This window comes from Xyrauchen texanus, chromosome 44 (assembly GCF_025860055.1).
Source record: "Xyrauchen texanus isolate HMW12.3.18 chromosome 44, RBS_HiC_50CHRs, whole genome shotgun sequence".
Taxonomy (NCBI): Eukaryota; Metazoa; Chordata; class Actinopteri; order Cypriniformes; family Catostomidae; genus Xyrauchen; species Xyrauchen texanus.
This window is the reverse complement of record NC_068319.1, coordinates 6662968-6677265: the sequence shown is the minus strand read 5'-3', so window position 1 is coordinate 6677265 and position 14298 is coordinate 6662968. Positions and strand designations below refer to the sequence as shown.

General features: G+C 37.8%; 1 protein-coding gene across 1 annotated transcript in view; it reads left to right on the top strand.

The window, feature by feature from the left end:
• LOC127636798 (leucine-rich repeat-containing protein 75B-like) overlaps window positions 1-13018 on the top strand; it is a 34379-nt gene extending 21361 nt beyond the window's left edge. The window contains exon 4 of the mRNA XM_052117539.1: window positions 11141-13018. Coding sequence (XP_051973499.1) covers window positions 11141-11726 — 586 coding nt within the window. The 3' untranslated portion in view covers window positions 11727-13018. The remainder of the gene's footprint in view (window positions 1-11140) is intronic.
• Window positions 13019-14298: the final 1280 nt, after the last annotated feature.

Genomic DNA, 14298 nt, shown 5'->3' with positions numbered 1-14298 from the left:
ATCAATATGTTCCTGTGGACTTCATTAAAGGGATAATTCATCCCAAACTAAAAATTCTGTCATTATATACTCACCATCATACTGTTCAAAATTGGAGCACATCTTTCATGGGTTCATTTTAGACCTTTTTAGAGCATCGGTTTTATGATGCATCGCGATGCTGAAGTAAACAATTCTGCATCGATGCATAAAAACAAAAGAATAGATTTTTTTTAAATGTAATTAAATATCATATATATATATGTCATACTGGGTATTTTTATAAAGTAAGTAGTCTTATTAAGTATTAATAAGATAAAAGTTGCTTATGTCCTCCGGAAGCAAAGCACTTGCATCTGATGTCCGTAGATTGGAGACATGGTGGAGGGAGAGCAGCAGCAAATTCTTGAAGGCAAATATTTGGGCACATTTCGGTTTTCACGAAGATAAGAAGAAAAACGAGCATGATGAAAGATATGCTGTGTGCAATACACGTCGAGCCAAGATTAAATACTTCGGCAAGACAACAGATATGAGGAATCACATTTCCCAGAGCTAAAGTTAGCAGCAACCCCACAAAACGCAGCTAATCAGCCAACAATACAACAAGCGATGGCATCAAATTTACCTCAGAACTCCAAAAGGGCAAAGAAGATCACACAATCCATTGCCACAGTTATTGCAAAGGATCTCCGCCCTTGCTCAGTCGTGGAAAACACAGACTTTTGCTTCCTCCTCCATACCCTGGAGCCAAGATACAGAATCCCTTCTCTGAGTTTTTTCAGAGTCGATGCGTAATGCCAGCCAAGTGGTCATCACATGCAATTCCTGGACATCCATTGCCACAGATTCAAATGTAATGGTAACTGCTCATTATTAATAAATGTACTGGAGGAAAATATGCATTGTGGTGCATTGAGAATCATTTTATAATCGAATCGGTACCCTCTGAATCGTAATCGAATCGAATCATGAGGCATGTGAAGATTCACACCTCTAGTTAATTTGCTATAAAAAGTCTATAAAGTCTTAGAGTGATCATTTTGTAGTTTGATTAATATGATTGTAAATTGTGTATAATTATAATAATAGTTGTATTTAGAACCCTTGTGAGCAAGCTGAAGGCGACTGTGGCAAGGAGCACAAAACTCCATAAGATGTTGTACTCAGTGTTTTAAAGGTATAGTCACAAGACATAAACAATATACGTGCTAGTATGATTTTAGTGTGATACAATTGCTTACTTACCTTTTCTATCCTGACCTCTTTGCTGGACATTTTTAAATATTATTGATCTACATATCATGAGTCTGTGTAGCCCTAGAGGGCTGAGAGTAGAAAGGTCATCAACAAGTCTTACTCATCGCTCCTCTTCCTCTAAACCAGCCCTCCACTCTCTGAGGTTGGCCTGCTTTTATTCAAGTAACTGCCATTAAGTTATCTTTAGTGATACTTGCTTATACTTTCACTTTGCCCTGGTTACGGTTTAGAGCCGCTTCAAAGATTAAGCACTCATGCCTTAGCGCTTGACTTAATCTAATCAGACATGCGATTCTGCAAACTCTACCTTGACAACAGCATTAAGCAGGAATGTTTGAGCATTATTTGTGATTAATCGTCCATTGAACTCACACACAGGGAATTCCTGGTACTGAACATGGTGCATGCTGTAAACAACAGGGAAAGCCAAAGACAAATTCCAGCATGGCTGTAAACCTTGTCGAGCATGTTTTGGACCGCTTTAACAATACTTTTATGGTGCTTTTGTGTCATTTTTGTCATGCTTCAGTCCCCCTTCTTTTTAATTACATGGAAAAGGGCGACCAGCACAGTCTTAAAAATATCACACATCATGTGCTATTATCATCATTATAATTATTGCTACCATTACTCTTGCCCTGTCACAAGCTGTAATCAAAGGAGAGCTCTTTCAATGACTGCAAATGTTATGCTGCTACAATACGTTGCGCTACTAAAATGGGGAAGGGCATGATGTGTATTCTGATTCAAATGGCTGGTTTTGCAGGTATATCTACTTATAATTAGACAAATCTTTAATCAAAATTATGTTAGAGCCATTATATTTTGAATGCAACCCCTTGAAAGAGGGTCATTCTTGGAGCCCTAAGAGCAATCAGATTCCTAAATTATCTGACATGTTTAAACTTAGTTGAACATTTCTTGTGAATTTTGAGATTATCTAGCTTTTCGGCATTATCTAGATTATTATGCCTTTAATGTTGTGATCTGGAATGATGCACTTTTGTCAATGCATCATCTTCATTATACTTTGCATTATATGACTTTTATTTAAATTACTACCATGATATATAAATACTTTACAATATATATAATTAATATAATTAATTGTCAGAAAAAATAGTCACAATGCAAAAAAATCCTTTTAAAAGTCTTATTTGCTTTAAGCAAACTACAGATAATATTAAATATACTGTGTGTGTAATATATATATATATATATATATATATATATATATATATATATATTATACTTCTCTCATGATTTACTCACCTTTAAGCCATCCCAGGTGTGTATGTCTTTCCTTCTTCAGCAGAACTGAAATTAAGATTTTTATAAGCACATTTTAGCTCTGTTTGTCCATGCAATGAAAGTGAATGGGTGCCATGACGCTGCTGGCTGTTTGATGGTCCAAAAGACATATTTAGGCAGCAGAAAAGTCATTCACATGACTCCAATGAATCAGTGAATGTCTTCTAAAGCAAATCGATTGGTTTGTGTAAGAAACAAATCAATAATTTAAACGTTTTTTTACTTTAAATCGTTGCTTCCACCCGGTGCTGTATTGCTGTTTGAAATGACCTAACTCTCTCCTGACGTTCATTCTTCTGTTGTATATAAAGCATGCACTTCTGACTTCTCGCGTGAACAGGCCATTGCGGTTATGTCACGCGCAGCTCCATGATGGGTCGACTGGTAGCAGAAAGCCTTTTTAATTAATACATTTTAATTATCGATTTATTTTACACAAACCTATCAATTTGCTTCAGAAGACATTCATTGATCAACTGGAGTCATGGGCATTACTTTTATGCTGCCTAAATAGGTTTTTTGGACCATCAAACAGCCAGCAGTGTCATGGCACCCATTCACTTTCATTGTATGGACAAACAGAGCTGCAATGTGCTTATAAAAATCTTCATTTCGGTTCTGCTGAAGAAGGAAAGTGTCACGATTGACGGTGAAGGCAGACACAGGACGAGGATCTACTTGCAGCGGAAGGCTTTTATTGAATAACAAAACACGAACAAAGAAAACATCCATGATGGGAAAAGGTAAAACAAAACACGGACGGCATACAACGGGTAAAACGGGAAGTAAACAAAGGCAGAGAGCACGGGTAACAGGCATCCACGAACATCAAAGACCAACAGGGGAATGGTGAATCAAACAGGGTTAAATACACAAACACAATGACGACTAAACGAGACACAGGTGAGAACAATGAAGGGTGCAGGCAGTGAGAGAGGCCAGGAATTGTGGGAATTGTAGTTTTTACATAGAGAGTGAAACACGGGCGGGCAACAAGGAAAACGTGACATGGAATTGGAGCGGTGACGGGTGAACGTAACACACGGAGCGGACAACAAGGAAACGTGACATAAACGAGACTAGAGAAACAGAGAACATAGGAGTAAAGTATGAGAGAATTATAATTTTGGATGAACAAATCCTTTAAATTATTTATTTTATAAATATATATATATATTATATTTATTCATTTAAATTATATGTTAAATTATATATTACAGATGTGGATGTGGAGGTGAGTGTGAGTGTATGTCTGTCTATGTGTGGCCCTGCGATGGACTGGCGACCTGTCCAGGGTGTCCCCCGCCTTTTGCCCAATGTTAGCTGGGATAGGCTCCAGCCCCCCGCGACCCTGTACACAGGATAAGCGGTTGACGATGGATGGATGGATGGATGGATGGATGGATGGATTATATATTACAGATGATACATTTCGCATTCAGTGATATACACCCCTAAAATCGTCTTGACTGGTTTTGTCATATTTATGTGATGGGTGAGCATTGTGCATACATGTCTTAAAATTGCTTGTGAGTGCAGTCTTGTGGAACCAATGCTTAGGATGAATTTGTTTAATCTTGTAAATTGTGGTGTGTTTTTAGAAACCTGGGCCTGTGCAACATTCCTAAAACATTGAACATGAGTTGTGTATGGAAATGTAACATGCTTTCCACTGGTGCAGTTCCAAATCCATGTTGGCAAAACCCCAGGGAGGTGCACCGATGTCATTAAATTCCTTTAGTGGAGCGACCTTACATATGATTGTATTTGACTGAGTGTGTGTTTGTGTGTTAGTAGGATTAACAGCTCCATGAACTGGCACCAGATCAGTCTGACGCTCCGTATCATCCCTAAGCCCAATGGGGCCTTCTGACAGCTAATTAAAACAAGTTGGCATCAACTCATGGTACCACACAGAGAGAGAAAGGGGGGTAGGGGTTGGTAATTGAGAGATTGAGAGCCTTAAGAACAATCTTGATATAGATTTTTTAAATCCCAAGATCGATCTTTTACTTTTATGCGCAACCCTCCACAAAAATGAGAGGAAATCACTCACATTTGCAACAAAATTTCATGCCATGCGACTAAAATGTTTATATTTGGCAACTGGCTGGTAAATGTTTAGTCAAGCATGGCACAGGTGAGATAAAGCAATTTGAGTCCTGTCTCGTTAACATGCACTCATTTACAGATGCTTTTAACAGAAATGCCTGGTTTGTTAAAGAGACGGTACCGGTTTTGCACGTGTTCAATAAATCAATGTAAAAACTTGTCAATAGTACAAATTAAGCTAATGAATTGTCAAAACATTATATATGAAATATATTATCTTATTTATTGATTAAATATATGGATTTCTTCATTTAAAAAATAAAATCCAAAATGTGACCAAAATGATGAAAAACTAATAAAATATAATGAGTAACATTTTAGATTTTCATAATGAACATTGTTAAAAGGTCCCCTGTATAATTAACAGCATTAGCTGGGAGAGAATTTCTTTCATATGTAAGCAAAAGGGACATTATGCCTGAAATATACCATATGATTTGATATCGAATCTAATCTGAATTTAATCGAATTGAGAGCTTGTGAATCGGAATCAAATCGAATAGGGTAATCTGTATCAATACCCAGCCCTACTTCAAAATGAGCACATTTATTGGCCTCAGTTATCAGGTTACCTCCAAATGTATCAGTCTATGATTGGAACATAAACTGCAGCCCTGACAGTTTGGATTCAATCACTCTTTTGATTCTTTGTCATGTGCAGACATATTAGAACAAGTCTCGGCATAGAATAAGAGTCATTTTCTTTCACAGCACGACGTCTGTGTGCTTGTGAAATAAGTCGGATACATCAATTCTTTAATCAGTTCAATAGAGAGTTTTGTCCAACATTGTGCATCATTTCAAGTTAAAGGCTCTTTTATGTAGTTCTTTAATCTAATTTACACCCCTTATTTTGTGGTTCTTACTAATAAAGGTGATAGAGAAACAAAATCAGCAATTAAAGCATTTTACTGAACATGGTTGACAAAAAGTTTAATGATGGCTTGAATATATTGAGAATTCCCTAAAATGAATCATGTAGTTCACTCAAAAAACTTCGACCAGCATTCATTTTTCAGACTTGTTTATGCTGGTTAGTGCTGATTTGGTGCTGGTCTAGCTGGTGGACCAGTGTAGCCATGCTATTCACCAACAAATAATACTGATCAACTAGTTTGGTCTCTCTGGTGAAGCTGGCTGAAAAAGGAAGTCTTGCTGGTTAAGCTAGTTAACACTCCTGGTTGGGATACCAGCACACCAGCATCCCATGCTGGGGACCAGCATCCAAAACACAACATATACTGGTGACCAGACATGCTGGTCTTTTCAGCTTCATACCAGTGGAAAGGTAGACCCTGAAGAGAAGAGAGAAATCAAAAATATGACTGATTTCTTAGGCCATCTGTTTGCCAGAGGCTTGTCACACTGCATCAGACCTTCAAATTTCAGAGATATCGTTATATATTGAGCATATGTCAGAGTGTCTGTATGGGGGCTATAATAATGGGAATGAGCCATTGAATCTGCCATGTTGTCAGGATTTGGAAGAGATTTACACAGAAATCATCTGAAGAAAGTTTTGACAATGTTATTTCGAGAGACATGGTGGTGCCTCTGTAAAAATGTGGATTTGCGGTGACTGGTTTTTGAATGGCTTTTACCCATAAGTCGGCAAGGGAAGCACGAGGAAGATCCTGTAGCGTTAGCTAAACACAAGTCCAACTTAAACTTAACACATAAAGCTCAAGTTTGCTTAGTCAACCCATGTTACAGCGCAGAAAGCATTATGAGATCTTTAGATACTACATGATCTCCCATTGGCGCTAATGGGACATGGCATATATGTGACAACTTCCTTAGTTTGTTTTTGTGCTTTTTCATTCTAGTCTCTAGCTCTTTTTGATTTTGCATTTGATAGGTAATTTAAGCTCTTGGCAAAAACATGTCAATATCCTAAAGGGCAGCGTGGATGAACGAGGCAATTAGAGCCGGTAGATCTCTCATTAAGCAGGTTCTTCAGCTCTTCCATGTATTCTATATTGTTCCAAAAGTGATTTAATCAAACCACTAATTGCTTTTGTCTGCTGACCTTATATTTGACCCCAGAAACAACTCATTAAACTTTCCCCAATTTGTAGATGTAACATGGATATGAATGTATGTGTCATATGGTGCCTTTGTACAAAAAACTTTAACACCACACAGCGAGTTGTTGAATACATCACTCGTAAATACAAGTTCTTAAATCAGAAGTTGCACATGAAGGCCCCCTCAAGTCATGATTATGACCGGGAACATTTTTTTTATTAAAATGCAGCTACCTTGTAAGCGCCTGTCATTTCGGTATATCAGTAACTATTTGATGCATATTTTACATTTGTTACTTAGAGAAAATAGCATGTATTTGACAAAAATTCCATTATTGTCAGCAAGCTGACTGACTTACATGTATTACGGTGTCAAAATAAGAGATCCCTAAGAAATATGCTAGAATGAAACTGGTGTCCTCAATGTTTCCTATTCTTTCTGAGAACAAAGCACTTGAACGTGACTAACTCATAATTACAACTTCAGAAGTGGGAGGTAAGATAATTCCAATAGTATGCGAAGGCAGTGTAACAGTCTATTTTTAAGGAGAAAAAAGTCTATGGGACACTGTTAAGAGCATATGTTGCTTGCAAAACAATTTATAGAGGGCTACTTTAAATGGCCATCAATGCAGAAACATGCCGTTTCCTACACAAATTGTATGGCACAATGGTATCTATAAGCCCAATTCAGAAAAAGTTGGGACAGTATGAAAAATGCTAATAAAAACAAAAAGGAGTGATGTGTAAATTATATTCACCCTTTGCTATATTGAAAGCACTACAACTGCACATTATATGATGTTTTACCTTGTGCATTTCATTGTTTTTTGAAAATGTACAGTAATCTCAAATCAGATGATTGCAACCCAAGTGATTTGAGACTAATAAAACTTTGACAAGTTAAAAAAACAAGGTGATGTTAAACTGATGAGGCAATCATGTCATAATATTTAAGGAGCCTCCAAAAACAGCGACCTTCAAAAGCAAGGATCATTCAAGACTTGTCAATTTGCCAACAGATTCTTCAGAAAATAAATCAGCACTTTGAGAACAATGTTCCCCAAAGACAAATTGGAAGGATTTGGGTATTTAACTCTCTACAGTGCACAATATAGTTAAAGGATTCAAGGAATCTGGTCAAATCTCGGTGCGTAAAGGGCAAAATAAAAGCCACTTCTGAATGCATGTGATCACTGGTCCCTCAGATTTCACTGAATTAAAAAACATCATTCATCTGGGTAACTTGCACATCTGTGAGAACACCATGAAAGCAGACAGATATGTACAATTTTGGAGCACCATTTACTGCCATCCAGCACCGTCTTTTCCAGGGACATCCCTGCATTTTCCAGCAGGACAACATCAAACCACATACTGTCCGGATTACAAGTGCATGGGTGTGTAAGCAGAGAGTGCGGGTGCTAGATTGGCCTGCCTGCAGTCCTGACCATCTCCAATTTAGAATGTGTGGCGCATTATTAAGCACACCATACAGCAATGAAAACCCTGTACAATTATGCAGCTAAAGACTTACATAACTTAACAAACTTGTGTCTTCAGTGCCTAAATGCTTAATAAGTGTTATTAGAAGAAATGGTGATGTTACACAGTGGTAAACACTCGACTGACCCAACTTTTTGGGAGCATGTTTAAAAAACAATTCACAAGTAAAAGCATCATATAATGTTTAGTTGTAGTGCTTTCAATATAGAAAATATTAATTTACAAAGCATCCCTTTTTGTTTGTATTAGCATTTTCATACTGTCCCAACTTTTTCAGAATTGGGGTTGTACTAGCAGGGGTTAACTAACCAACCAAATTATGACCCCCTGGGGAATACCATGTTATTATTTATTTTTACTTGGAGAACCTATTATATCTCAAAGTACCATGCTATTAATATCTGATACCGCTGATCACTGTATGATAGTACTGCAACAATACTTTTTTGTCAGGAAGTGTACGTGTTATAAACAATGACATGAGACAATATTAACAATGTCCCATAGACAAAGGGCACTTTGTTTTAGTCTAGCGCTGCTAAATTACTTTACAGATTGGCAACCACACAGCACCCCTCCTCACGACTCTGACACCAACACTTAGCCAGTGTGTTTGTGAAAAGGGCTGATCTGTGCGTTTTGTGCAGCTTGACCTATTCTCCTACGTAAAAAAGTGCAAGCAGTGTGCCAGGCAGCTCCTGTAGGAAAGCCCTTAATCCAATCAGATGAGCCCAAACTCAAAACAATAGAGAACACAGCATAGGAAGTCTAAATTCTGCAGTCACAGCAAATGCCCCTCTGAATGTAATGCTGTCATGGCAAGCAGATGGACTTTCCCCACTGCAAGGGGGTAGGGTGTTGCCTGATGATTTAAGGAGGGAATTGCCTTGCTGTTCAGTTGACAGCTCTCTAATTTAAAGCCCAGTTAGTGGCCAGGGAGCCATATGCCATGCATTGGAACCTTTATTATTACCCATGTATACAGAATATTTAACGTTAAAGTAGTGCAAAGGAATGGTTTAAGAACTGGCTGTATAAAAGATATTAGAGTTATGTGAGAGAGCATAAATATGGAAGTCTAGCTGAATTACACTTGATTTCAGGAATTTATTTGATAGCCTTGGCAGTGAATGCTTGTGAAAGTCGATGCCCCCTACACATTTGAAAGAAAAATTATAAATTATATTTTCTTAATAATTCTACAATAGTCCTTGACAGCAATGTGATAAAATGGAGAGCAAATTGACATATTTTGGCTGAAGTCTCTGGCTTTTTAGATGCTTCCCCAGAGACAAAGACCCCAGTAAACTCACATTTGTCAAGATATCGAAGTCTGTGAAGTCAGAGATTTCAATGAACATGAACATGTCTTATCAAATTAATCACTTGAAAATTTCTCAAACAAGGAAAAAATTTCTTATGTCCCAAAGATCAAATTATCTATGATATGCTATCCACAATAATTTTGTAGCTCTATACGCTTACTGTATGTCAACAATTGACTAAAGTGTGACTATTTTTATTTCTAAGCCAGGACTTTTAGGAGAAGCATTTGAGAGAATGTTGAGACTTAAATGAGACTTAGCTGAGCACACTAAGTCTCTTGAGCTCTGAAATAGCCACCTCTAAGCAAAAACATTGGGTCTGGTCACTGTGTCCTCCACTTCTTCATCTATAAAGATGTATATGGGGGACATAGCACTACCTCAGATAAAACGGTAATGAGTTTAGTTTTTTGGTGTGTGCACTCATTTCTTATGACTGCCCTGACATGCTTGTCAACGTGACCACTTTGGGAAAAGAACAATGACTCATTTAACCCTATTCATCCAACCATATTTCCATTTTCCTTTCCTTCTAAAGAGAGTGTCTAATCCAAAATCCACAGCCTCATGCATAACTCTAAGCTTTTAACTGAGTGGCCTGTTTTACTGCTATCTGCTTTGCATATATGGATATGCGGAGGACATGCTGATGGTTAATGCACAGTGACAGAGCAGGAAACGCAGGCACTGTGCTTCGGGCCTCAGGCCACAGTCTCTATACATCATAAACAGCATAGGCGATCACTGTTAGAAACTTGGCAAGATCAGATTTAAATTGTCTGTATCGTTCTGCTCATTATGGAAACAGCAAACTCTGTCTGGTTAAGCCACATGAATTTGAGATTGATGGATGATGTTTGAGTCACTGGTATGCTTGAATCAACCATAACATACTGTTGCATATTTCAGGTCCTGTAATGAGCACTGAAACTTTGTAGGTTAGTTTTTTTGCTCATGTTGCCGGCCTATATTTCCCAAAGTGACTGGCAGTCATGTTACTACAATGAACATTTCCCATGGAGCAAACTGGGGGTCAAGTGCCTTTTGGAATGCAATGTTGAAAATGAATTACTCCACTATCAGCACTAAAGGGAACAAATAAGTTTTGTTGTCAAAAACTATTTACCTCAAAAGTCACCATTAATTTGACCAAGAATCAAACCTGGACCTCCCACATGGCAGGCAAGAATTTTCTGAACCACCAGTGCTTGTGAGTTTGTGTGTGTGTGTGTTTTCCACAATTTCAAGTATGTCCTCAAAAGCATCTATTGCATTGGCCGGTAATCGAACCCGTGCCTCACCTGCCCGTTCACTACCACTGAACCACCAATGCTTGTAAAGCTTTTTCTATGCTGTTGTGTTCCTCCAATTTTACATGCCTGTCCTCAGAAAGCTTAAAAGTATAGCCTTAAAATCACTATTGCATTGGCCGGGAATGGAACCCTTGGGAATGGAGAAAGAACCTTTTTTTTCTGTTGTGTCCCCAGGATTTTACAGGGCATTTATTGTAAAGTATAAGAATGTGATCTCTACAAGAATCAAAGTAGAGTATATGTGATTTCATAAGGCTATACAAATTTTAATTTAATGTTCAATTCTAATGGTGTTTTTTTTTTACAGTCTTAAAACTACACTGAAAAAGAAATTAGCTAATGATACCGTGGATCTGTCTGGTATGCCCCTCTTTGGCCGTGACTTGCATCGTGTGGCATACTACCTTCAAAACATCAGTTCATCTGTGACAGCAGTGGACCTCAGCTTTACAGAACTACAGGACGAGTGCTTACGGCTTCTTTTACCATTCTTAGGAGTGCTACCCAAACTCACCACACTTGCCATCAATGGAAACCGACTGACTGTAGCCATCCTTAAAGACCTGATAGAGGTGGTTAAAGACCCAAAGAAGTTTCCCAGTTTGGCATGGGTGGACCTGGGCAATAATGTAGACATCTTCACAGTACCCCAGCCATTACTGGTTGCCCTTCGCAGAAGATTTGGAATAAAAAGCAGCTTGCCTACCATCTATGAATACAATGAGGGCCAGGGCAATAGATACTGCTTAGAGACTTCAATTGAAGAAATCAGTGTATTTGAGGAGGAACAGGAGGAGGATAGATATGATGATCTGGATGATAATCTGATGCTTGAGCCCTGGAATGAAGAAGAGAAAAGTAGTAACATTACACTTCATATCTGTGAAAGGTGATGGCCCCACATGGTTCTCTTGCTCCTTTTATACTATGAGTCAAGGTCCAGTTTATCAGCATTGTCAATGCATGAAGCACCCTTTCACCACAAACCCTGACTGGAGCTACTAAAAGTGCCATGAGAGAAAATGGCCATGGAAGTCTGGAGTCTTGAGGTGGGATTTTAGAAGAACAGAATGGTATGTTAGAGAGGGAAGAAGGTCCGGACCTGTTACACACTCTGAAGAGAGACTGTAGCCTTCTTGCTCAGTCCTAGTAACCCAAACACACAGTGTACATCACTGTCTTAGTCCAAGTGCTACAACAAGCAGCAGCCAAACCTTTGTTTGCCTCCAAAGTTTGTTCACCCTAAAATGAAAGGTGAGAGAATAGAGGAAAAGGAAAAGGGCTACTGGAGTGCCTACGGACTACAAAAGATACTGATGCTTGTGTGTGTGTGTGTGTGTGTGTGTGTGTGTGTGTGTGTGTTGATATGGAAGCTAGGGAGTTAGGGAGTGAAAATATATTTGGATTTTTTTTTCTTTATTTTTAGTTGATTCATGTCTATATTTTGTATTTAAAAAAATAATTTGATGTAACAGAGGCAAACTAATAATAATAATGTATTAGTTCTTCATGCTGTGTGTGTGTTTGTGTGCGGTTGGGTTTGGGTGGTTTACGAGGACTTTTTTTAAGGTTACAAACTGGTAATTACAAGGGTATGATGCTATAAATTATAGTGTCCCCATAATTAAAATAACTTAAAAACCATACTAAACTATGTTTTTTGGAAAATGTAAAAGTGCAGAAAGTTTTTTATTGTGAGGGGTAGGTTTAGGGGTAGGGGATAGAATCTATAGTTTGTTCAGTATAAAAAATAATTATGTCTATGGAGAGTTCTCATAAGGATAGCTGCTTCAATGTGTGTGTGTGTGTGTGTGTGTGTAGAGAGAGAGAGAGAGAGAGAGAGAGAGAGAGAGAGAGAGAGAGAAAATCCATGCACCTTTGCTCCACAGGTGGTACCTACGATGTTTCCTTTACAAGACGCATGTCTGATTTGCTCTTTACATGGTATGCTTTTTCTGTTGGCTGGTCATCTCCAGTCTTTGACCTTTTATGGTCTGTTTATGACTCCAACATCACATTTTCATTGTAGTAAAATAATGCAATCATCATTTTATTGTCATAAAATGTGTGACTTTGAGCATTTGCAAATATTCTTTATATTTTAAACTGTTTTATAATGAACAGTTATATCGTGATTGTTCTTGCTACATTATGTGAAATAAACTCTATAATTGTTAGAAAGCTGAGCGTCATTGTATATGTGAGATAACAGAAAGGACCCATTCTCAAGGAACTGCTTTCAAGCTAAAACTGAATGATAATGAATCGAGAAAGTGAGACAACAGAGATGATATGAAAATGTATCAACAGGTCGTCACTGACTATAGTGACAGTTTTTCCAGCTGAACATGTAGAGTGCATTCATAAAATATTCAGACCCCTTCCTTTTCTTCACAGTTTCTATTGCAGCCTTATGCTAAAATGCTTTTTTAAAAAAAATCACTTCAGTCTACACTCCATACCCCATAATGACAAAGCAAAAACCACATTTTTGACAACTGTAAATTTATTGAAAAGAACAAACTCAAATATCACATTGACCCGTATTCAGACCCTTGAAATTGAGCTCAGTTGCATCCCATTTCTCTGGATCATCTTTGAGATGTTTCTACACTTTGACTGGAATCCACCCGTGGCAAATTCTATTGATTGGACATGATTTGGAAAGGCACACACACCTGTCTATATAAGGTCTCACTGCTGAGTATAACTTCTTTCAAATAACAACGATTATTTTTGTGAAAAATTACTTTTTCACAAGCCTTTTTTAGCCTGCTATACAGCAGAATTTTTCACTAAATCACAGACTGGACAGTAAAATACTCCCACACCACCGACATTTCCTTGCACTTATTTGAAATTAAACCACACGTGCGCACGGCATCCGTTGCCCTCTTACGTCATGGCAGAGTCGTGTCCAGACAGTGGCTGTGGATGGTATTATAGTTCCACCTGTTTGATCTTCTCCAAAACTGCAGCTGGGTAGGCAACTGTTGTCCAAGTCGACCGCAAATAAACAAGACATATAAACAGATAAGCATCGCCACTGCCATCGGCGAATTACATCGTATTTGCCGATAGGCCGATGTCAGTTAACAAGGCGAATATCGGCCGATACCGATGTTTGGATGTTTATATATATATATATATATATATGTATATATACATTTATTTATTATTTTTCTTAAATTTTTTTCAGGTTAAAAACTGCATCTGGAATTTAATTCAATTTGGACTTTTGTAGCCTCTGTCTGGCCCTCCCCATCACAGTAAGACTAAGAACAGTAAATATAGGCTAGCAATTTTTTAAAGCTATTGGCAGATTAATTTTCTTTCTTTCAACACATTATCATATCAGCAAAATCCAATATTGTTCAACCTCTAATTTGCATTTATATATTGGTACATAAACCAATTTTAATGTGATATATATGTGGAAAACATGCCTTACATACTGTTTTACTG